A 26,388-nucleotide genomic window follows, 5' to 3' on the forward strand; every position below is an offset into this window, starting at 1 on the left:
TAAATTCCCACCTATTACCATATCTCCTGAGCAAGCTCTACTAATCCTCAACTAATTTGAAACAACCCCCTTGGCAGTTAAATGAGGTAACTGTGTGTACCTTCCCCAAAAGTAAATTACTCATTTTACAAAACGTTGACATCAAAACACTCAACAGAAAATTAGCCAAGTTAAGAATTATGCAGATAGGATCAAATAGGTTTGTGCAACACTCAATCCTCGAGTTAAAAGCTCCATTTTCATATCTCAGTGAAGCTGGCCTGAGATTTTTAGTTACTAAAAAAAGCTGCATTAAAAACCTAATTAGCTAGTACATCTGAAATGGCTTTCCAAACCACCTCCCAGTAAGAACTTGAGAAGTTTGCTGTGAACTTAGAAAAGCTGACAATTTGTTTTGAATGAGGTTCCAGCAATTATGAGGAAATACATGGTTGCAAATATTATTAAAGTAACATTGAGGCTGGTGTGGCCAACTTCCATTCCACATTACAAGGGTCATTCCACACATGATAGATAGAGGATTGGATCAAGATTCTAAGATTCAATTTACCTTTTCTGTAGGAGATACTGGAAGAAGCTGAAGCAAAATAGTCCAGCTTTATTTAGTGCAGTGCCAGGTTCTGTGAAAAAGATTGGCAGACTTCCTTTTCCAGGTTTTGGAAAACAGAATGACATTATAACTAAGAACATGTGCTTTGATATCAAGCAGGTCTGGATGTGACTTCTTATTAGATGTAAACTTTGGGAGCATTTATTCACTTTTCTGATCTTGAGTTATTGCATCTGTAAAACTGGGAAATAATTATTCCAAATATTGTTCTATGGATTAAATGAATGAGATAATGTATGTGAGATAAACAATTCTCAGTTAACTTGCAGCCACCTTTTGAACTTCTTACTGAGATACAAATAACATATCAAAGTATTAATTAATAATAAAATCCTTGGGTCTCAGTTTGAGTTTTCACAACTGTATACACATTTCCATCACTCCAGGAAGTTCTCTCATGCCCCGTCAATTCAGTTCCTTGCTCACCCACTTCCCCTCCCATCCCCAGCCCAAGGCAACTACTTTTATCTGTCACCACAGATCATTTTTACCCATTCTTGGATTTTATATAAATGGAATCATACAGTATGTATTTTATTATTATTTTAACATCTATCTTCTTTTGTATAAGATTGTTTTTGAGATTTATCCACGTCATTGCATGGATGGTTGATGTTTATTTCTGAGCCGGATTCTATTCTGTGAATACACTGCAACTACAGTTGCTGGCTACTAGAAATAAGGAAACTATCTTGTATATTTGGTTAGACATAGTTTTCATTTCTCTTTGGAAAATTTAGAAGTGGCATTTATAGGGAATAGTGAAGGTATACATTTAACTTTGTTCAATCTTGCCAAAATTTTTTAAAAGTGACTATGCCATTTTACACCCCCACTAGAAATGTACAAGACTTCACATACTCTCTAATCTCCAGTATTTGATGCTGTTAGATTTTTTTATTATAGCCATTCTAAAGGATATGAACAGTACCTTACTGTGATTTTAATTTCTATTAGTACTATGTTACTGGTCAGATAAAATTGTGTATCAGTTGCATATTTATTATAGATTATATCTTTCTCTTTGGTGTTATTTAATCTTAGATTTATCACTATACAATTCTAACATTTAACTTTCTTCCTGATTAAGTTCCCAGGGTACATATTTAGTTAGCCCTTTGACCTTAACCTTTATGAAAAATGAGGAAATTAGTATGATTTTACCTTTTTTCAAGTTTTATCTACACCCAAGTATTCTAAGATAACTGTTCTATATCTGTTCACAACTTTTCCACACTTATACAAATATATACTTCAGTTTATTAGCTTTAAATTCACAATTTTACATTCCTTTGCTTATCCTTCAAGAGTAGTTCTTTTCCTCCTACACTGTTGGTGGGAATGTAAGTTGGTGCAACCACTATGGAGGAGAGTATGAAGGTTCCCTAAAAAACTAAAAACAGATTTACCATATGATCCAGCAATCCCACTCCTGGGCATATATCTGGAGAAAACTATAATTTGAAAAGACACATGCACCTCAGTGTTCATAGCAGCACTATTTACAATAGCCAAGACATGGAAACAACCTAAATGTCCATCAACAGACAAATGGATAAAGAAGATACAGTATGCATGTATGTGTATGTGTATGTATGTATATAAATATGAATATTACTCAGCCATAACAAAAAATGAAATAATGCCTTTTGCAGTAATAAGAATGAACCTAGAGATTATCATATTAAGGGAAGTAAGTCAGACAGAGAAAGACAAATATATGATATCACTTATATGTAGAATCTAAAAAAAATGATGCAAATCTTATTTATAAACCAAAAACAGACTCATGAACATAGAAAACAAACTATGGTTACCAAAGGGAAAAGGGCAGGGGAGGGATAAATTATGAGTTTGGGATTAACAGACACGTATTACTATATATAAAATAGATAAATAACAAGGACCTATTGTATAGCACAGGGAACTATATTCAATTTCTTGTAATAACATATAATGGAAAACAATCTGAAATATATATCTATGTATATATAATTAAATCACTTTGCTGTACATCTGAAACTAACATTGTAAATCAACTACATTTCAATAGAAAACAAAATTATTTAATAAAGAGTAGTTCTTTTACTTGCCACTGCATTGAAACTTACAGATTTATGGTTAAATTGCCACTTTTTAATCTTTTTATTCAATGATTTACCCATTCTATTGCTTTCACACATTGCTGCATATGGAAGTAATCATAATGTCTGCCTGAAAACTCTAAAGGTCTTTCTCCATTGCCTTCAACATTTCAGGGTAAGAAAACAGAAGACTGTTAGAAGAAATTTTTTTATTCTCTCTGCAGGATTTAAGTTCTGTACACTTGATATTCAATATTTTTACATATTACATATTACATGGATGGGTTTATTTATTTACTTTTCCCAGGACATGGTTCAACCTCCTGATCTGTAGATTCGTGTCTTTTCCTACATATTTGTATTTATTTGAGCTATATGTAAGCTTTAATAACTAGTTGAGTAAGAGTCCCTTAATTAAGCAACTTTTCTATATGATTACTACAGATTAAATTTTAGTCAAATTAGTAAAAAAAAAAAATTCTGTTGGTATTGACTGAAACTACGTTAAATGATGAACAATTACATGCCAACAAATTAAACAACCTAGAAGAAATGGATAAATTCCTAGAAACAAACAACCTACCAAGACTGAATTAGGAAGAAATAGAAAAGCTCAAAAGACCAATGCACTAGTAAGGAGATTGAATCAGTTATTAAAAACCTCTCAACAAACAAAAGTCCAGGACCAGATAGTTTCACTGGTAAATTCTACCAAACATTTACAGAATTAATAGCAAACCTTCTCAAACTCTTCCAAAAACACAGTAATGGAGGAAACACCTCCAAAGTCATTTTACAAGGCCAGCATTACCCTGATTCCAAAATCAGACAAGACATTGCAAGAAAATTACAGGCCAATATCCCTGATGAATGTAGATGCAAAAATCTCCAACAAAATATTAGCAAACTGAGTTAGATGATACATTAAAAGTATCATACATCATGATCAAGAGATTTATTCTAGGAATGCAAGGATAGTTCAATATCTGCAAATCAATCAGTGCGATACACCACATTAACAAAATGAAGGACAAAGATAATATGATCATCTCAATAGATACAGAAAAAGCATTTCACAAAACACCCATTCATGATTAAAAACTCTAAACAAAATGGATATAGAGGGAATGTACCTCAATACAGCTTACATTATACCCAAAGGTGAAAAGCTGAAAACTTTTCCTCTAAGATCAAGAAAAAGACAAGGATGGTCATTCTTGCCACTTTTATTCAATATGATACTGGAATTCCTAGCTAGAGAGATTATGCAAGAAGAAGAAACAAAATACATCCAAATCAGAAAGCCATTCCTCCCACACACACAGTGTTGACCTGTTTGGGGACATAACAAATCAGCAAGAAGATCACTTTCTTTGGGTAGCTGGCAACCAGAATCCAACTTATGGAAAATCAGGTTGCAGGCCAAATTGCAGTGGCCAACATTCCATCCATTTGTAACTAGTGTCATTGCCCCCAGGCAACAAATCTGTCATGCGGCGCAGCTGTGGGATCCTGGGAAAGAGTAGTGGCTTAGAAAATTAACATGGCTGATATCATATCATTGGCAATGAAGAGGCTAATTTCGAGCAAAAGCAATGAGGTAAAATCACCACTGATTATAAGGTCAACAAACTGTAAGGTAAAGTTTCAGAGAAGAAACTCTGCTATAACAATTGTGCACATATATTAAAAGAATGAAGAAAAATTTCTATGAGAATTTGTAAAGTAAACAATGTCCTAAGGCCTCTCAAAACAGGTGTGAATACTGGAACTAAATTTTGGTTTCCCTAATTTCTGCTGTAATGACACGGCCATCCATCAGACAACAGCTAGCTTTATGGATGAAAGATGGAAGGCCAAGACATAACTGTTCTTAGATAGCTGAGTGAATATTAGAAAAAAAAGTAGGAGAAGGTAGGCTGTATTGAGCAGTTTAGTTAACAGGCTGGAGAATAATAAAAAGGTTCTAAATGAATAAGTAGTGAAAGTCTACATGGTCTTACTGGATGTAAAGTAAAACTGCTGGGGGAGGTCACAGACAGGACCTGATGCAGGTAGAGCTGAGAGCTGGCCCCAGGTGATCAGAGGTTCCTCGCCCCCTCCCCTGTCCTTGGAATGTATGTTCTGCCGACTGTTCCCATGGTGGGAGCTCTTTTCAGGACACAGTCTTGAGAGAGCTGTGCTATGGAGACCATCTAGATGGTACACAGGAATGAACCCAGGTAAGGCCTCTATGTCAACTTATAAGATTCTGGAGGTGAGTGTAGAGATCTATTATCCTGCAGCTGCCCAAGACAAGCTTCATACATATGTTCCTTTGCTTATTAAACCTGCCACCTACCAATCTGGAGTGTCTGCCTCTTTCTTAAGCCTCTCTTTGACCTCTGTGTACAGGTGCCAGTTTCAAATTTCACCCAGGGAGCTCTCAAGGTTTTGAACCAACAAAACTTAACCCAGTGAGGGTGAAAAAAGGGGGAAAGAATGCTGTATTTGACAAGATTGTGAGATATCAGTGTAATTTGTGATATAAACTTTGGACAGAGAAGAGGGAGAAGACATAAGAGGCTGCAATTCAACAATAAGGTGCCTTGTCAAGTTGATTTCCTCTCTAAAGGAACCATCATCACTCAAAGGCTGTTTCAAACATTAATTCAAATTTAGAAATGCTTATAAAAATGCTAAACATGATCCACTTGAAAACGTGGGCATGTATTTCACTGTATTTATATTTCTAGTGATTCTCACATTGCCTGTCACATGAAAGGCTCTCAAAGTACTTGCTGAATGGAATTGTCATGAATAAAAGGTTATGAAGTTTTTTTTTGTTTGGGCTTCTTTTTAAGTTAGATAAGGCACTCTATTTTCTTAAGCAGCTTTTCTTGAGGTATAATTGATATACCAAGAACTGCACATATTTAATGTGTGCAATGTGATGAGCTTGGGCATATGCAAACACTCACAGTACCATCGCCACAATCAGAACAACAGATGTAGCCAACATCTCCCAAAGTGTCCTTGTGACCCTGTTAGTTTTGGGGGGGGGGGTGTTGTAGTAAGGACAGTTACAAGATCTACCCTCTTAAATTCGCAGTGCACAATACCGTGCTGCTAATTATGGTGCTGAAGAGCCGATCTCTAGAATGTACTCATCTAGCATAGCTTAAACTTTAATGAGAAGATGTTCAATAAGTAAGGTAGTCTTTGTTTTCCCGTATCTATACAATTAAAGCACAAACTTTCTTTGATTTCGATGTAAAATTGTGCCAGTGATATGTTTAACTCAGTAACATAAGGAAATTTCTTGGCACATGTATCTGAACCCACAGTCAGAGCAGGCTGCAGAAGAATGAGAGAACATAAAATTTCTGAGGGGCAGGGATCTTCCATTTTGCTTTTTTTTCCACAGTGTATCCTTATTCTCCCACTTGTCCTTGTTTACCACCAAGTTGGTGAGAAATGGAGCGGATGTTTGGAAGACAATAAAAATGCTTATTACCTTCCTCATAAGACTGTTGTGAGGACTAAAGAAAATAATGCATTGTATGTGCCTCGTCAAATGCCTTTATATAGTGAACACTGTTTAAATGTTAACTATTATTACTGCTATTATCACCAAACCTATACTTTTGTCACATGCTAAGTTTATTTGACCAAAATAAACTTAGTGAAGCAAAAAGAAAAAAAGTGCTGAACATGAGAAACCTCTGGCAGAGATCAGACAGGGTTTCCCCATCTCTAGCTGAGTAGCTGCCATTCACACTGCAAAAACATGGAAGCCAAAGACAGACAAGATATGCTAGGACAAAGGGACAGGAACAGAGGTTGCAGGGAGGGGAGACTACGTCAAGAGCAGAGGCAAAGAGCTCCTTTTCGCGTTACTGGCAATCTTGTCCCCTCGTCTAGGGTGAAAGCTCCTTGGAGGGCAGAGCCATGTATTAATCACTTTCAGGGCCTGCACAATAAATATAATACATAGGGGTCTGATGCGATTTTATTGAATTACAAACGAGAAGACTTAAGGAAGGAGAATTTTCATCGGGGGGGGGGGCACCTCCTTATGTTCACAGAAAAGCCTGCAGCCAGTCATCTACCCATTCTACACTGCTTGTGCTGGGTTAGTAGTGAGGAGTTTCGAGCGTATTTTTTTTTTACCAGTATTTGTCGAGTCCTCCCATGGACAAGACACTATGGCAAAAGATAGACGTAAAGCAAATTCAAGCCGTGCGTCTTGCCCAGGGGAAGGTCAGGAGGTACAATACGGCTCTTAAACCACACTAGTACCATGAGCAGTAAAAATGCAACAGGCTCACAAACAAAATGTCATTACTAATATAATACCAATCTGGTGGGAAAGAGAAGGATGTTGTGTCTTTTATACTGGTTTTAAAAGGTATTCTTGTGGATGCAGGAAAGCCCCATGTATCTACTCCAGGTTTTTTTCCAGTTTTTAGATATCTCTAAGCTCAATTAATCAACATGAAATTGAGCTCAAGTTTTGAGTTTACATAACTATCAAAAGCTCCTGGATATTGTATCTTACAGACTTTATTCATCTAAGAAATAAGATGCCAGAATAGACGTTAAGAGAAGTTCCACCTTGGCACGCACCACATGCATGAGTGCCATCTAAAGGCAGATTCTCTCATGGTGTAAGCAGAGGAATATTCGCGTTAGACATAGTTCATGCCCACAAAACTGGTTTAAATGAGTCATTAAGCACAATCTTTGCTGTCAGAAAAATATATTTTAAAAAATAACTAAAAGACTTTTTCTTGTAGAAAACAGAGCTAGCCTGATTATGTAAGGAAAGTGACAAGCAGTATAAACTATTCTCATTTAGGAAATTACAGCCAGTTTGTGATTTGATACAATGGTTTCATAAAAGAGAAGCAGTTTACCTTAATTACCTTAATTACCCATATCAGTCTGTTCCAATTTTATCATATAAATATTTGGCCAAATAGTATTAAACAACATTTTTATTTGTTTGCTAGACACTTTAATATGTTATCAATCTGTATCTTATAATAACAAGAGTATTTGACTTGGACGCTAATTCAAATAGCAATACATAATAGTCCTTCTACCTATAATCATGCAAACACTTATCAATATTTAATGAGCCTCTACTGGGTACTATTCACTTTAGAAAAATGATTAAGAATCAGTTCTTGCCCTCAATTAGTCCAATATCTGTGGCAGGAGCTCAATACAACCAATATGACATTTTTTAAAGAAATAACATATCATTTGTGACTTCAAAATAAAAATTTGAATGTTGTCATTCAAAACTTCTATACTAGCCTTACAGTTGACAACTTAAAATTAGCAATGATGTTACTTCTATTAAGAACCTAGAGCATTGTAACTGACTATACTTCAATAAAAAAATAACCTAGAGCAAATATCATACTTAATGATAAATCTTTAGAAGCATCCCACTGAAGTAACAAACAAGATAAGATGCCCACAATAATTACTATTACCATTTAACATTATAGGAAAGTTCTAGCTAATGAAATATGACAAGACAAAAGAGAAAAAGAAATAACATATAGATATTGGAAAAAAAAACTGTTACTGGTCAGGAATAAACATTGTAGGTGAGACTCAATAAATAAAAATAATGGAAATTCTCTATACCAGCAATAACTAATTTAAAATGCAACAGAAATCATGGGGATGATGATGATGATGACAACAACGATGGCTAACACTTCTATTGAGCAAACTCTGTGACAGGCACTACATTAAATGCTTTTCCTGAGGTTTTCATGTAATCAACATGTCAAAAAAAAGTAACTTGGCACGAGGTCATCCCATTTTTTAAATGAAGAAACTGAGTTTTGAGATAAGTGACAGCATGAGAGTAGGAAACACACATTCCAAATTCATTTCTGATAAAAGCCCATAACCTTGACCATTTTGCATAGTTTCCTCTTCCTCTAGAAAGCCAAGATTTGCTTTCTTTGAGAGTCTATAAAATTCTATTAGCCAAAGAAGTAGTTGCCAAGCTCAACCTTTAGCCTGCTTGTTTGTCAGTTACTAAGACAAGGGAGCTCTGGAAACACCCTACTCTCTCAGAGACACGTTTTACCAGCGACTCTCTCTTCTGCATCTTTGTGACCAGACATAGGTTCCATTGCATCATTTGTACCAGGGCAGCCACCCCTGCCCCTTAAAATAGAATGACATTTTTAAAATTAAAACTGGAGCAAATGATTAGAGACTTCAGTTCCAAGCAGGATCAAAGAGAATGGATTTTCTTGGAATGAAAGAAACACAAATTACCTTAGTCAAACATTATTTATAAAGAATCCACCACCCAAAGGCAACATGTTAACTGTCACAGGAGGTTCCAAACTGTTTATTAGCCCCATTCTCCCTGTGAATTTACAATTCAGGGGCAATCTTATAGAAAACCAATCTGCATACCCTTCTTCTATATAGTCAGTCAGCCCTTTTAATTCCACTACACCCTCATTGAAAATATCATTCACATATGTGGTTTCAAATTCTCTCTATTAAAAAAGTGATGATGCCAAATCCAGAGCTTTTCTTAAGCTCCTTAAGCTCCTTAAGCTCCTATTCATTCACTAAATACCTCACAAGTTCCTCATACTCAGCTTATCTAAAAACCTAACTCATTGATGATACCTGCCCCAACCTGCTCTTCCTTCAGTTGAATGTACCTTCTGTCTCTCGAGTCCACCTGCCTCCTTGCATCTCCACTTCTAAAAGTTCACACCAGTGAACTTATCAAGACTGCTGCAACTGCCTTCTAACTGGCTGCACTGTCTTCAGAATGACTTCTTTAAAGGAGGAGACAGATATTAATCAAGTACTCATATTAACAAATGTCACCATAACATCTATCAGCAATATGAATAAAATGTCCAATTACTTTCAGAATGGAGTTGGGTTCTGACAGAGAAACTATAAGGAATAGAAGAGTGTTGCAGGCAGAGGGAACAGCTTTGCAGAATTCACTCACACACACACACACCCTTTTTTAAAGCTTTCAGTGGCCCCTCGATCATGTTCAGAAATAATCTCAATCTCATAACCATTCCATTAAAAAGCTCTTTACTAATTGGATAATGGAAAAAAAGAGCTGATATTTTCATTATCAGACACCTTAAGGCTTTTGTTTATCTGTATCTTTTTAAATTTAATACTCTCACATTTTATGAGATAAATGCCATTATTGCCCCCATTTTAGAATGGAGGAAATGGAACCTCAAATAGGTGAAATGGGTGGTCTGAAGTCACCCTGTTATTAACAGATATAAAGAATAACTCAGAAAAGGCAAAAACTAATTAGAGGGAAAGAAAGAAGATGGATTCTAGCAGATGACAAAACCAATCGACGCTCGAGGCAGGAAAATAAACGGAATGTATGAACATTAGTTGAAAATGTTCTATTTTCATTCATAAAGAATTGAGGAAGCTCTGAGGAAATGAGACCTACTCTCAGTACATTGCCAAGAAAAAGCCCCATCCATCTTGCTGCTTCTAGGTTTGGGGGCTGGAGACACTACCCAGAATCAGTGCAGTCACCAAGAAGTCCACCCCTTCAGGGACACAAGGCTTCCCAAAACTAGAAGACAAATGGAAGAAGTCCCAGGTGTCAATAAGAAAGAAGACCCAACCAACCACTGGAGCTTTAATAAAAACAATGCTTGTGGAATCCACAATATAAGGATTATCAGCAGTCAAGTTCCAGTTTGATTTGGCTAAGGGTGGTCCCTTGGCTTACCATCTTGGAGAAGCTGCCTATGAGCCAGTTATGTCCTCATTCTTAAATCAACCAACAATGGCTCATGGGTAATTCCACCTATTATCACCACAATTTCCAATACAGAGTGTAGGCGTATTTGACTGATTAACTGATTATCTATCTCCTTTTATCTCTATACCTCACTCCTACTTCTCTGCCTTCCCATATGCAACCAGAAATATATATATACACATATTACCTGAATACATTGATACAATATGTATCCTTTTTCTGTGCATGTATTTTAATGTAAATAAAATTTTCTGTTTCTGTGCCATATTTTTGCCTGTTTTAAAGATCTCATTCATGCCTCTTTGTGTACATTGAATCCATTGCTTTTTTAATATTTTATTTCTTATTGGATTATTTAATTATTCTATTTTGGTCGGGGGGGGTAACTAGGTTTGTTTATTTTTAGAGGAGTTACTGGGGATTGAACCCAGGATTGAACCTCATGCATGTTAAGCATGCACTCTACTACCTGAGCTCTACCCTCCTCACTCCATTACTTTTTAATTGCTGCAAAAAACCCCACTGAACACCCACATGGTCCCCAACTCTCCAACAGCACAGAATTACTGCAATAACCATTACGGACTTGTGTGAGAAATTCTTTGGGAAATATACCAGGGGTGGATCTTGCAGAGACAGAGACTGTGTGTATGTAATCTAGCTAAGTGGTGTCCAACTGGTCTCCATGATGAAGGCACCAATCTGAGGGGTGGGCTCCAGAGCAGAAGCAAAAGTGTAAGTCGTGGCTACTCTACCTGTTGCTGTATGACCTGAGAATAGTACCTAACATCTCTTAGCCCCATTTTCTCATTTATAAAGCACAAACAATAAGGTACCTATCTCATAAAATTACTGTGAGAATTAGATGAGATAATAACAGATTAAAGAGCTTAGCATGGTATTTGGCATGTGGTAAGCAAACAAATATCAATGATAATCATTTTCTTCCCACTCAGTAAGACATTTCTGATTTTCCAGATTTTGAATCACCACACTGGAAGGTCAGTAAGGTGCATCCTCCTCACTGCAAAGAGGGAAAACAGATCAAGTTTCACGCCCACAGAGGCCGCATATTATCTGAGGAGAGATCTGAATGCAGCTTTCCAGGCTCCCAGGCCAGTGCCCGTTGGTATCTGCTCACACCTGGTACCCTATGGAGCTAATGTACTTCCACTCAGTATGTTATGAGCTCCCAGGAATTTTTTCCAGCTGTGATGATGGATTTGTACCCACTTCCTCGCACACGCTGTCTGAGAGCCACACTGATCTGCAGCCTTGGAGCCCAGAGAAGGTGACTGAGTCACGCAGGGTCAGCTCATTCTCAAACCCAGCAAAACCGGTGTTGTTCCTTGATAATTTTGTAAGGGAGGCAACAGCCATGGAGGTACACCACTAAGACCATTCTTCTAGAAAACTCTGCCATTTGTCTGGAAGGAGTGCAACTGACTGATAGCTTCCAGCTGCAGTGCTTTCAAGCATCTGTCTCAGCTTTGGAGCCAAGTCAACAATCTTACAAACAACCCCACCCGATGACTGGGCACAGTGGGAGTACAAGGACCTGGCCATTTTATTACCACATGGGACTCCTGTGATGGGCAACCTTTGCCCCAGAGCCCTGCATGGGGTTGGCCAAGACTCTGTCAGATCTGCATCCTGGTGTGAGGCTCCCCTTGTCCAATCTCCTTGTCTTCCCCAGCCTGTTATCCTTCTCAGGTATTACCCCTCAATCAACCTACTGCACCTCTAATTCCAGCTCACAGTCTGTCTCCAGGAGGACCCACTGACAGGAACAAGAATATTGCACATATTTATACAGCTAAACTCATTACCATGGGATAATCTGACTTAGGAAGTGCACTGCTGGACTCTGCAATGGCACCTGACACATGAACTCATTGCCCTTGAACTGCACAATGAGGCAAAGGCAGCATCTTTACCAACCAAAAACCACAGAGATATTTAAAACAACTGACAAGTACTAGCCTATGTTATCTATTCTGTGATGCGAGTCACTGTTTGCTGGATATTAAACATTTATTCTACACAAGCTAACTCTGCTTGGATGAGTCCCCTTTGTTGTCCTATCAATATATTAAAATATTTAATACATGTCTTAGTTATGGATGAAGAAACTGAAGATCAGAGAAGGTGTCAACATGTCAATGTAAATCACTTTAATGTAACCTTCAGATCGTTTTAAGTTCCAAAAATGTATTATATTATCACAAACTGTCACTTTACACAATCCTTAATCTATAGACATAAATGAAAATTAGTTCAAAGCAATGGGTCTCAACCAGAGGCGATTCTGCCTCCCAAGGGACCTCTAGCAATACCTGGAGATATTTTTGGTTGTCACAACCAGGAAGGGGCAGGGGGTTGCTACTGGTATCTAGTGGAAAGAGGACAGGGATGCTGCTAAATAGCCCACAATGTACAAGACAGCCCCCACAACAAAGAACTATATGGCCCAAAACGCTGAGAAGCCTTACAGAAACAAGACTTCAATGCTATGATTGTTTTATTGAAAATTAAAAGAACATATTCTGCCCATAATCCCATAGTGATTTTTTTTCTTTCTTGTGCTAAGCAATACTTCCCCATTTCCTTAGAAAAAAGTAATCTAGAACACTGAATGAAATAAATGCTTAGGCTCATTTGCCCCTTGTACAAGGAAGCAGGGTTTTCAAGCATATTATCCAAATAGCTTGTAAGACAAAAATCCAGGAAGTACATTAGAGATCACCAGAGTTCTATAACTGTCACCAAACTCTTAGAGCTTTTCCATTCATTCATATTCCTACTGTCACCTTGGTGAAATTTTTCAGGTTTGAGCATACTCTACTTTTGAGCATTCACTGATACTCTTATTAGTCAATGTATAACATATCGTCTTTTTTTTTTAAACAATTAAGTTTACATGAAATATCCTGGTCATGTTAGGTAAAGCCCAGTATTTAGCAAGGCACTTATTTTCTTTAATGGATGTGGCTATGTGATTTAAACAAAAGCAACCGCACTTTTAGAATAACTGAAATTTAAACTGGCCATCTGAAAGTCAAGAACATAGTATTAAGTTTAGATATAACAGTATATAAACGAATGCCTTAATTTTCTTAGGAGTAAAGAATTAAAAGAAAAAGAAAAAAAAAAACCCTAACTTGGGGCTTTATTTGACGGTCAAAGTGCGCCCCCTTTCGAACAGAAGAGAGAAATAACATTGGTTCAGTTTAAAGTCGGTTCTTAAACTGGATTACACCCAACACTACACGCATCTCTTTCTAACTCATCCGAAAAGCTGAGGGCAAATCCTACATTTTATTTGACTCAAAAAACAGTGAGGATGAATTGTAACTTGCACATTAGAGAGGCTCCTTTGTGAAAGATCACCCAGTAAGAAAATGACAACTACCACTATTCTAAACATTAACAGCTGAGTTTTAACAAGTTATACATGTATTTTTTCTATCTAGTCTCCTCGCTTTAATGATACGTGATTCCGTATCAGGGAGAGCCAATTTTCCTTTCAGACAGTGGTCACAAACAATCCCAGAAATTTAAGTTCTCAAAACTGACGGTAAATTGCCAGTAGACAAAAATAATTTGGATTAAACAAGGATCAAGGAGTCTAAGAGTAAGAAAAGTTCTCTTCACCTTCCAGCCTCACCCTCCTGATCCAGAACCCTGTGGTTCGTAAATACACTTACTTTGCAGATGCCAAGATGCTGGTCGGAATAGCGCTCAGCCTAAGACATCATTTATCTAAAGCATATCTTTGCAGCTCCACCAAATGCTTGTCAAACCTTGCCGGCTGCACTTCATGTGTGTCTGTCTGTCTGTCGGTGGGGCTGTGTGTGTGTTAGTGCGCTGATGTGCCAGAGTCTGCGCCCGCGCGCGCCTTGGTCTCTGCCGCCCTAACGCCGAGTCCCGGCCGCAGGTTCTGGAAAGCAGGTGCCGCGGGACACGGGGTCTTACCTGGGCTCTGGCGAGGAGACAGCCGCCCAGCAGCAGCCATCCCCAGAGGTGAGGCGAGGTCCCCGGCCCGGCCATCCCGGACCAGCCCGAGCAAGGAGCGGGGTCGCTCTTCCCGGAGCCCGAGGGAAGCTCCACACCCGCAAGTTGGCCGGCGCGAGGCAAACTTGTGGCCGGGAGTGCGGCGCAGCTCGGGGGTCAGGTCAGGGCCACCGTCTGGGGACGCCCAGGGCCGGGCGGCCGGCGTCCCGCGCGTTTCAGGTTTGGTCCTGCCGCGGAGCCTGGCGGCTCGGTCCGTGCTTCCGGGGAGAGCTGCTCGAGTCCCGGCCTCGACTCGCGGCCCCCGCTCCCCGTGGATCCGTGCGCGCCCTGCGCGGCTGCGGGCGCGGCGGGGAGGTGTTCGCGCTCTTCCTCTCAGTCGCTGAGTGCCGCAGCCCAGGGGCCCGGGGGCAACAGACCCAGAGCGCTGCTGCCGCCACCCTCGACTCGCACGGTCTCTGCCTCCCTCCACTCTGTTCCAGATCCCAACGCCCGGTCTCTAGGGGCGCCCTAGATCCCTGGGGAGTGGTCAGGGAAGTTCCCTCCCGCACTGACCACCAGCCACCTGGACAGTGTGGTTAAAGGTTCCCGGCCCAGGCGCATTCTCCATCCGCGGCTGTGGGCCGAACAGTCGTCTGAAGTTCTGATTGCTTTTTCCTTCACCACTATCATAGTGCTGTGTGTGTGTGTGTGTGTGTGTGTGTGTGTGTGTGTGTGTGTGTGTGTGTGTGTGTGTGAGAGAGAGAGAGAGAGAGAGAGAGAGAGAGAGAGAGAGAGAGAGAGAGGGAGAGAGGGAGGGAGGGAGGGAGGGAGAGAGGGAGGGAGGGAGGGAGGGAGAGAGATTCTTTGCCAGCAGAAATCTATTTATGGGTTGAATTTTTTTGGATCGTTTTGTGTTTTGGATCTAAGCATTTAAAAAGGACAACAAATATTCTTTAATAATTGTGTGTGTGTGTGTGTGTGTGCGTAAACATCTTCGTTTGAGACAAGCCTTTTCCTTTATTTTTCTCAGAGGCAGAATCATCAAGATGTTAAAGACCTTGCTTCACAGACATTTGAGTTGAATATTGAGCCTCCTAGAATCTGATACAATTGGGAAGGAACGACTCTCATAGAAGAAACACAACCCTTCCATACCTCCTCTTGACAATAAAGACCTGAGATTTGTCACCACCAGCTTTCATTTGAGTGCCAAGTGAAAACTGGGTTGCTTTTAAAACTCACAGATTACTAATGACTGGCCAGCTCTGAAGCACCAGGAAGAGCTGACTTTTATATTTCTAATTCTATGTGTCTGAAAATGTTCCTATCTCTGTTTTTATTGTTTATATTATGTATCTGTATTACAATTCTATGTGCTTTTCGAAAGTAGCAAGACCTAAATTATCCAACAACACACATAGGTACACACCTGCAAAATTACCAAGTAAAGTTCACTTTCTATTTATTCTGTCAAAGATTTAAGTGGGATTTTTTTGTGTGTGTGTTCTTTTTCAAAACAGAGTTCTCTGTGGTCACTATTATTTAAAATCTTCACTTTGAATAAGTTACTTACAATTATTACCTGTTACAATACCCTACTCAAGCAAGAAAATAATGGTAATAATAATACTGATAAATAAAAACATTTATAAAGTGCTTTATTACACCAGTTATTCTTCTAAGTACATAAAATGACTAATCTCTACAATTAACCCTATGAGATAGCAGTATTGTTCTCCTTTATATAGATGAGAAAATAGACAATCACTTGCCCAAGGTCCAGTGGCACTACTGACCATCTGTTCTCCTATTTGTGCAATAGTATTATCACAATTTTGTTTCATATTCCTTAGGCCTCACAAAACCACAAACACTTTTCCAGCCAATTTTTCTTTCCCATTCTTTATTTGTGCCCCCTCCCAAAACCTGAGAATAATTCACTGTGCATTACAACAGTATTTCTGAGCCAGGGGCAGTTTTGTCCCCCAGGGGATATCTGGCAATGTCTGGAGACAGTTTTGGTTGTGTCACACTTTTGGTGTATCACACTACATGTTTCTGGCATGTTAGGTAGAATAAAAAAATAATTACACAAATCGCTGTGATAGAATCAGGATATTTGCTACTCTTGCCATAAAATATTATAATTGCTTGTATTATAGGTAAGCGTGGGATAATTAGTTAAAATCATTTACAAATTGATAACTGAAAAAAAAATTTTGTGCAAAGTCGATGAAATGGCTTATCCACCAAATCTCTTTGCAAATAACATCCTGTCAATCCTTAAAAATCAATGAAAGATAGGTGACAGTTCTGATCATCCACATTCACAAATAAAAAACAGGAGCCTGATGACAAAGGAACTCAGTTTCAAGTCAGTTCTGGTCCCAGAGAAATCATCTGGTTATTTCTGGCAAAGTTTTGTTTTCTGTTTTGCTGTTGTTTACTCACTTGTTAGTTTTTGTCATTTATAGGTGCTCTATGTCATACACTAGCCATCTGCATCAGAATTAGCTGGCACGCCTGCTAAAATGTACATTCTTAGACTTTACTTGAGACCTGCTGAATCCCAAACTCCAGGACTGGGGTTCAGGAATCTCCATTTTTAACAAGCTCCTGGGTGATTCTCATACAAGATAAAGTTTGGACACCGCTGTCTGGACCAATTGGTACACACAGCTGGTATGGGCTTCACGGGCAGTTGTAAGGTCTGTTAGCACAATACTTCCCTTCCTTGAACAGTGCATTACCCTCTGCAAGGAGGGGCCAGGGGTGGGGGGTCAAGAGTCAGCCTACTTTGTAACAGGGAGCCATGGCCACAAGCGGGCTATTGGCCTGACGTCCCCCACATCGCAGATTGGACAGCCTGATTTTGAGGAAGACTATTTTTGTTTTTGTTGTCATTTCTCTATCTCTGAATGTATTCATCTTTCTTGTTTTAATGTTGTTCTTCTTTTTTTGTTTTTGTTGGGAAGACCGGAGGTCTGGAAGCTCTGCTCTGCTTCTTCCTCAGGCTCCAGTCCTCTCCTGGTGAGCTTCTCTGGAGCAGAACATCTTCTGTTTCTAGGGATGAATTTGGAGGGCTTTCTTCTGGGAGCAAAGATGGCTGCTCTTAGCTGCTCTGTATCTGGTGGAAGGGCACTAAAGCCCCAAAATCAAGCAATTGATATGAGGTTAATTAATTAATCATCAATATAATTTAATTGCTTTGACTATGTCTCTAAGTTCTTTCCAGCTTTTTGATCCCAAGCTTGGGTATGGTGGTCGTGCTGTTGCTATGTGTGTCTGCGAGTGTGTGTCTGTGTCTGTGTGGCTGTCTGTGTGCATTTACAATTGTATCGCTTTTAACACTCCAAAAATTTCTCAAAAATTTTAGTGTACCAGTCCCATTCTTTGATGTTTTCTAGTGTGATGCAGTTTGATTCTTTTTTTAAAAAGGATATGATATATATATGTATATATATATACATATATAATTAAATCAATATGCTGTACACCAGAAACCAAGGCATTTTAAATCAACTACACTCCAATTAAAAAAAGAAGAAAGAAACAGACTCACAGGTATAGAGAACAAACTAATGGTTACCAGTGGGGAGAAGGAAGGAAAGAAGGGTAACATAGAGGTAGGGGATTAACAGGTATAAACTATTGTGTATAAAATAAGCTATATATTGTACAACACAGGGAATATAGCCAGTATTTTATAATAACTATAAACAGAGTATCACCTTTAAAAATTGTGAATCACTATATTGTACACCTGTGACTTATATAATATTGTACATCAAGTATACTTTAATAAAAAAGTCTTTGCTAAAAAAAGTATATGCATTTTCTCTCATTTCAATAGAAATTTAAACAGACGATAGACATAAATGTATGTTCCCATTCACTTTTTCTGAACACCCAAGGGAAAAGACATATTTAAAAATTCTTAGTCATACTTTTTTTTATGATGATGCATACTCTAAGAGAAAATTTTGCAAATGCAGGAAAAAATCACAAAGAGGAGAATAAAAATCAACCAAAATTCCTTTACCTGATCTTTTGTCTACTCATAACTATTTTAAAATAATATTGGCCTTGTACTGTACATAACATTTTTAGAAGGATGAGAAACAAACAGACTCACTAAGAATGTTAGGTTGGGTGGGTTTTATTAGTTAATTTTCTATACATTCTTCATGTTATGTGATAAAACATTCTGGAAACAAAAAGTTACTAAATATTCCAGAAACAAAAACACTGGGATGACGATCCTTGAACGTGTATTTTTATGTAAATCATTGAATATTGTCTTAAAATACATTTTTAAATAAAAATTTTTGTTAAAAAGTTATGTTCAAATTTAAGGCTTATTGTAGATATTCATAAATTAAACCTGTTTATAGTCTTGATGAAACATTTCCTTACATTTTTGTGTTAGAATCCTATTTAGCAAAGATGACATCATTATTGTTTTAATTTTATTTTGTTATATATTAATAAGGTTGACTATAGTATACATTTATTGGCCAATTGTATCACATTCTTCTAGCCGGGAGTGGTGATTAAGTTCATTTATTTATTTAATGGAGATGCTGGGGGAATGAACCCAGGACTTTGTGCTTGCTAAGTAGCTCTACCACTGAGCTATACCCTCCACCACCCCCAGTTGTATCACGTTCTTTCCTCTTGAGGGAAGAAATGAAGCGGCTCTCAGTATGAAGGCAGATAGCCTGGGTTTGAACTCTGGCTCTGCCCCTTCCTAGCTGTGTAACCCTGGGACAATTCTAGGATGGCCTTCCTTTGTCTTAATCTCCTCAATTGCAAAATGGAGAAAATAAGAGTGCCTCCCTTGAAAGTTTGTTGGAAAAGTTAAGTGAGTTAACAGACATAAGCACTAAGAAGATAGCTGGTCGAGGAAAATGCTCAATAGATGTCAGCTATCATGAATAGTATTATTTTATTATTACTATTATTAATGACTTAAGTCTCGTCACCATAGCATGTGAATGGGCAAAGCACTGTGGTGAGTCTGAGTGATTCCTATTGATGTAAAAAAGCACTATCTCTGTTTAGAACATTAAGTCTTTTTCTACTATAAACACCAAAATGTTTTTCAACTTTATTTTTGGCTTAATTTGAAATATATTAATCACTGCAGAAGTTTTTTTTTAACTTTTATGGACCTAAATCTACCAATCTTTAATAGTTTCTTCCTTAGCTTTTAAACCAAGAAAGAAATTGCATTCTAAAAGTTAGAATATCTTTCATCAGATCTTTATCTAGCTCTTTTCTACTATTTCATAATTTTACATTGAACATTTTAAAGTATTGACTCTTTTTTAAGTGGCAATTTAATAATTTTCCCAAGTATCTAACTAGTTAATACAGCATCATTTAATAAAGAATCCATCTTTTTAATGACAAAGATATTTTGAAGGAAGGTGGAGGATGAAAGTTTGCTGATGGCTCTAAAATCACAACTTCAGCTCCACATAAAGCTGCTGTACTAGAAGTTTAGAAGTTTAGAAATTATAGTAGGTTTTGCAGATGCTTTAATAGAGCATCTCTTGGTTTTATCCAAGGCAGGATCCCATTCATCAAACCCAGATGTCAAAAGCCCCTACCAAACAGCTGGCAGTGTTTCTTCTGAGTGTCTGGGGTTTGGAAAGCTGTAAAAAATTAGACTTCTGAAGCTTAGTCCTGAGGGCTTTCTGGCTGGAACTCAGGAAGCAGGCAGATCACAGCAGGGAAAAGCCTGGCCATTTAAACACAGTTATTGGTCAGGTACTACAAAGGGAAAATGTGCTCCACAAGAAAAGGGCTTCTGTCTGGACCCCAGACTAACATTCAGTGGCTCATATGAAAGTGGTTTCCTGTCTGTTTAATCTAGGAAGGTTGTTATTAGTAACAATGTTTGTGGGAGAATTAAATGAGATAACGACAATGTTAAAAAAGCTTTTACTAGCTGTACAGAATTAGACAAACAACTTTGGTATTTACAGCATACTTTCATACACACTATCACACTCAACGTATAACTGTTAATATGCAAAGCCTATTATACATTACTCAGTAATTAACTGGTAGCTTAGAAAGGGAAGCAACAGCAAATCTTAAAATTTTCCTACTGAGGATTAAAGAAAATAAGTAATAAATTCAGAGCCCACCTCAGTCAAGATAAAGCCTTAAGAAAATTAAGAATTTGGACAATTATGTGTTTGGCACGATCCCACTTTCTCTCTCTTAAATCTACGTTTGTCTTGGCTTATTAAATACCCAATGTTTTTCATTTGTTTCTTGAATAATTAAATGAGGACTTCTTCCCCAATAGCTGCCTAACAGCCCAACTCAACCTTGCCCTCCAAGACCTCTGCCCTCTGTTCCTTCTTTGTATTCTCTATCTATAGAGGTTTTAAAACTTGTCCCCAAAATTCTTTGAAACTCTTCCATTTCTTAAGGGAGGTGGGGGACAGTCCATGTCTCTTCCCCTTGATTCTGGTCTCTGTGACTGCTCAGCCTGTAAAATACACTGGAAGTAAATCGTAGCTTTAAGACACTGGCAGCTTCCATTTCTAGGGACTCAATTTCAGTCTTGGAATTTAGCCATCATACTCTGCAGAAGTCCAAGAAGCCCATAGAGAAACTCACGTAGAGACAGCTGAGGATCTTAGCTCTCAACCTAACTGATATCCCAGGCAACAACCAGTGTCAGTGCAGCAACCATACAAGTGAGCCAAGTCAGAAACAGGTCCTCCAGCTCAAGCTGAGCTGCCCCAGCTGATGCGACATGGAGCAGAGATGATCACCGCCCAAATTACAGATTTCTGAGCTAATGAATGGTTGTAATTACTTTACATCTTTAAGTTTGGGGTTAGCTGGTTATACAGCAATAATAGCTGAACACTATCTTGCTATCTAACTACTATTCCTGTGGCCTCAGGATCTCACCTACTGAAGTTTGTGTGGAAGGCAAAAGACCCAGAATAGCCTCCACCATATTGAAGGAGAAAAAAGGCTGGAGGACTGATGTGACCCAACTTTAACACTTACTAAAAACTCTAGTAATCAAGACAGTGTGGTGATGGTGAACAAGTAGACAAATAGATCAATGGAACAAATCGGAGAACCCAGAAATAGACTCACACAAATACAGTCAACTGATCTTTGACAAAGGAGTAAAGGCAATAGAATGGAGCAAAGGTAGCATCTTCAACAAATGGTGCTGAAACAGCAAGACATCCACATGCCAATATATAAATAAATAAATTAAGGGAATCTGGACACAGACCTTATACCCTTTACAAAAATTAACCCAAAATGGATCACAGACCTAAATGTAAAGTGCAAAACTATAAAACTACTAGAAGGTGAGGAAGGTGGTATAGCTCAGGGGTAAAACGCATACTTAGCACACATGATGTCCTAGGCTCAATCCCCAGTACCTCCATTTAAAAAAAAAAATTTTAATAAAATAAAAAAACAAGGAACTTAAATAATTTAAAATTAAAAATAAAAAACTCCTAGAAGGTAACAAAAGAGAAAACTGAGATGACCTTGGGTTTGGTAATGTCTTTTTAGATATGACACCAAACATCCATGAAAGAAAAAAATTGATAAGCTGGACCTCATTAAAAATTTTGAATTCTGTTCTGCAAAAGGAAATATCAAGAGAATTAGAAGAGTGGGAAAAAATATTTCAAAAGACACATTTGATAGGGGAGGGTAATAGCTCAGTGTAGAGCGTGTGCTTAGCATATACGAGGTCCTAGGTTCAATTCCTAGTAACTCCATTTAATTTTTTTAAAAGACACATTTGACCAAGGGCTGCTATGCAAAATATACAAAGAACTCTTAAAACTCAACAATAAGAACAAAAAACCCAATTTTAAAAAATGGGCCAAAGACCTTGACAGTTACCTCACCAGAGATATACAAATGGTAAATAAGCATATGAAAAGATGCTCCACACCATATGTCATTAAGGAAATGCAAATTAAAGCAACAATGAGATATGACTACATACCTATTAGAGTGGCCAAAATCTGGAACACTGACAAAACTCAGGCCAGGCATGTTGGTGGGGGAGGGACATAAGAGAAATCTCTGTAAAAAAAAAAAGTCTTGAAAAACATCTTATCGAGCTGATAGCATAGGATATGAGGATAATTTGGTTTCATTGTTAGATGACTTGTGACCAGGATTCAATCCTGACCAAATGTTGACTGGACAGGTGACCCTCTCTACCCATATAACTCCATTTTATTTTTCCAAAATCATCTGGCTTTCTCAGAGTTGACTCATTCTTCTGTCCATAATTTCTGTGAACTATGATGCTTCTCGAGAAATGACATAGAATATTGGTATTTGAAAAATCTCTCAACTTCTTCCCAATACTTAAATTGCCCCTGCAAATCTAGAGCTATATTTCCTCAATAAAAATAATTCTAGTGATGAAAGTCACACTGATTTAGTAGGTAATAGGATTTACATGGGAAACAGTTGATTGGACTAGCCAAAACCACGGGTTAAATGACTACAATTGGCTGACTATAACAATAACTCATATTTTATAGTGGTGTGTAAACTTTTCACAAATTTTACAAATTCCCTTCATAAATTCATATCCTGCAAAATGTTTGTGCCAGCAGAATATCCTGGTCCTTCAAACAACCATAAGAAATAGGTAAACTAAGTTACCCATTTCAATGATGGTACCCATTTAGACGAAGGAACTGCTTTTCAGAGAGAAGCTAAGTGACCGGCAGAAGGACACACAGCAAAAGTAGAGGCTTCAGCTGCTTCAGCTTGGTTCTTCTGTTTCCACGTCTATCACGTTTGCTACGCTCCTCTTCTACCCTCATACGATGTAGTTTAGTATTTTCACAGATCTACTAAGTGCCTTCTCATTCATGTTCTCATTTTCCCCACAAAAATAATTTCCTAGTAGAATCATATTTTTAAAAGAGGTTCTTCTTAAACTAAAGGATTAGTCACATTACAGGCAGTATAACATATCTATGGTTGATTTATTTTGAGTCTTTCAACACAGGGCACCATATGCTCCCAAGAATGTACCAAATAACAACAAAAAGAGAAATTTAACCTAGATAAGAAAAGGAATGATCTTTTAACTTGCAGATGGATTAGGAAAGAACAGTGAAAATTTCAAATTTGTTGTTCCTCTATTTCTTAAAAAAAATGCAAGAAACCTTGAAAAAGATAACTTGATTAAGACTTAGGGAGCATAACAATTTGTTAGAAATTTATACTTGTACCCTCTAGACACAGAAGCTCACTGTAAGAAGTAAATATTGATAAAAATAAAGACAGAGAACATATTGTTTGTCCCTTAAAGAATTTATATGACAAAGCAAAACATCAACATTGACAAAATAATATATTATAAAAATTGCCCCAGTCTGCAGAGTGAGGGAATGATCACTTCTGGGGCTGAGGTTACTAGGTGTCCAGGAGGTGGGAAGATTTACAAAGCTCCTTAAGTGATAGAAGAAAGGGAGAAGTCATTTTATATGTTTTGTATAGCATGAGTTTTCCAAGAAGCTAAATGTAAGTATTATATAATATTTATCTAATGTGCATAGGAAAACGGGAAGGAAACTGCCTTGTTGGTAAGAATGGGAAGGTGAGAAGTAGCAGGGGGCTGGGAGTCCCTCATTACTGGCTGAGGTGTGGCATTTAGAATGGTGCGGTAGCCAGTCATACACCACTGGAAAGCTGAGACATGAAAATGTTTTTATAGGAAAAAGAGTTCTGTTTGCTCTATGCAGAAGCAGGGAGGAGGAACCTTTTCTAAGAGGACACCGTGTAACAATAACGACAGCACACCAGACACCGCGCTAGGCTAGGCGTTAGGGCTTCAGGAGGAACAATCTCATCCTGTCTCCAAGGTGTGCTCAACGGGGAGCAGTGGACGCCGTGAAGCCACTTCGCCCTGTGTGGGCGAGAGAAAATTTCTAGAGGGAACATGGGAACTGAGTGTGAAGAGGGGCTACGTGTGAGTCAGCAACGGGGGAGAGACGCTGAAAGGACTTTCAAGGCAGAGGGCAAAGTCAGCGCCTGCGCCACGGAAGGAGCTGGGGGAGAGCATGATGGATCACCGGTGTTAGAAGGGAGAGGGGTGCAGCTGCACACCCCCAGGGTGAAAATGATAAGCAGGGAAACACATAGGAAAGGATAGAGCTGAGAGAAAATGTGAAAGAAAATATTAACAGAGCTTGGTCACTGACTGGCACTGGAAGATAAAAGGGATGGTGGGGTTTTTTTAAGTCCCAGGTTTTGCAAGTCTTGGAAACCAAAAGCATAGGAATAACGTTGGCTGTAACGGGAAGGCAGGGAAGGGTACTGTCTTGGGAGGGAGGAGAAGCTGATGTTAACTCTCCTCAGATTAAATTGCAGGTAACGTTAGAACATACAGGTGGCAGGTGGGGAAGAATTTGGGGATGGAAAAGAATGAGATCCTGGGGCTAAGATGAGTGCTGAAGACATTTAGGATTAGTCCAGATACGATGGAAGCTGAGACCATCTGTGGGTGAATTACCTGAAGAAACTCAATGTATATGAGAATATAAATGATTTTCTTGTAGAACTCGTACACACACATCTAATATATCAGCATATGGCACAATCGTACTGTTTGCCTCCTTCAGACGTTTGGAGTACAATTAACAAATGGGCATGACGCTGATAAACCAGATCTACTGACTCTGGTGTACCGTTTCCAGTTGGTTTCTCTTCTGGAACTATAAAGTCAACACTTGTCAGATATTTTTTTAAGATCTACTATGAAATTTGCATTTATTCGTTCCACAAAACTTTTTGGCTTAAGTTCAAGAGATACAGATATATTCGGCGAAATATTTGTCTAGACAGCAAAAGTCTTTTGATAAAAGGATATCTTGGTTAATTGACTGTAACACCCATGCACCGTATTTCCAATAAACCACAAATAGACTTTAGAAATTAAAGAAACTTATATAGCGATTATATATTGAACTCTCACTGACCTGATTTGAAAAGTTTTTAAATAAAACTCAGTGTCTGATTTATTCAAGTCTAAAATAATTTTCCCTAAATCAAAATAAATCAATGGGATCTGTATAAAAAGTTATAGATAATGTAATAAACCTAATACCACAGTAACCAGTGACCTAGGTAATGTTGCTATTTTTACTAGATTATCAGGGAAAACTAGACATCTTTAAAAAAAGAGAGACTCTAATGAGAAATTCAAATAGCTCTTGCCATTCCTGAAAATAAAAGAATATCCCTTCACAAGTAAATAGAAATAGACTCTCATTTTAGGTGGTCCCAAGGATAGGTACTGATAACTAGATTAATAACTGGGCAGATTTTTTTTGACAGGTACTTCTCAAAATATTATAATATTACAAAAGAGAAATGTCTACTAAAGTCAATTCTACCACTTATGTTTTGAGGAATTTGGACATTACTAGTTAGAACTCATTTTTGTTTGTTTGTTTGTTTGTTTGCAACAAGCAAGCACTGTACTGGCCTCTGAACATATAACCACTATAACATAATATTTATTTTAGTAAGCTATAAACAGCAGCATTATCTGCAAGAATAAAATAGGTCAAATAACTCAAGGAAGTAGTTTAAGATTTCGAAAGAGATTAATTTTCCAGGGGATTTAACTTAAGACCGATTGAAATAAAGTTTTATTGTCTGTGGGATAATTCTTGAAGGTTTAAGTCACCGGAGGAAGTGAGCGTCAGTATAAAGGCCTGGAGGGATATTAACGTAAGGTTTGTATCTCTACTCTAGATGCTGGACAGGAAAAGGTAAGCAGCAAGCCTGCAGACTTTCCTCTGTCAGAGAGAGAAAACACCTCAAATCTCTCTGTGAACATGCTGTATTGGGGGTCACCAAGCCCACCA

General features: G+C 38.1%; 1 protein-coding gene across 1 annotated transcript in view; it reads right to left on the minus strand.

Annotated features, from left to right (window-relative positions):
* The window catches only part of PTH2R (parathyroid hormone 2 receptor), a 78,301-nt gene extending 63,524 nt beyond the window's left edge, over positions 1 to 14,777 (minus strand). The window contains exon 1 of the mRNA XM_010985427.3: positions 14,462 to 14,777. Coding sequence (XP_010983729.2) covers positions 14,462 to 14,536 — 75 coding nt within the window. The 5' untranslated portion in view covers positions 14,537 to 14,777. The remainder of the gene's footprint in view (positions 1 to 14,461) is intronic.
* Between the last annotated feature and the right edge of the window lie 11,611 nt (positions 14,778 to 26,388).

This window comes from Camelus dromedarius, chromosome 4, assembly GCF_036321535.1.
Source record: "Camelus dromedarius isolate mCamDro1 chromosome 4, mCamDro1.pat, whole genome shotgun sequence".
In the NCBI taxonomy this organism is placed as follows: domain Eukaryota; kingdom Metazoa; phylum Chordata; class Mammalia; order Artiodactyla; family Camelidae; genus Camelus; species Camelus dromedarius.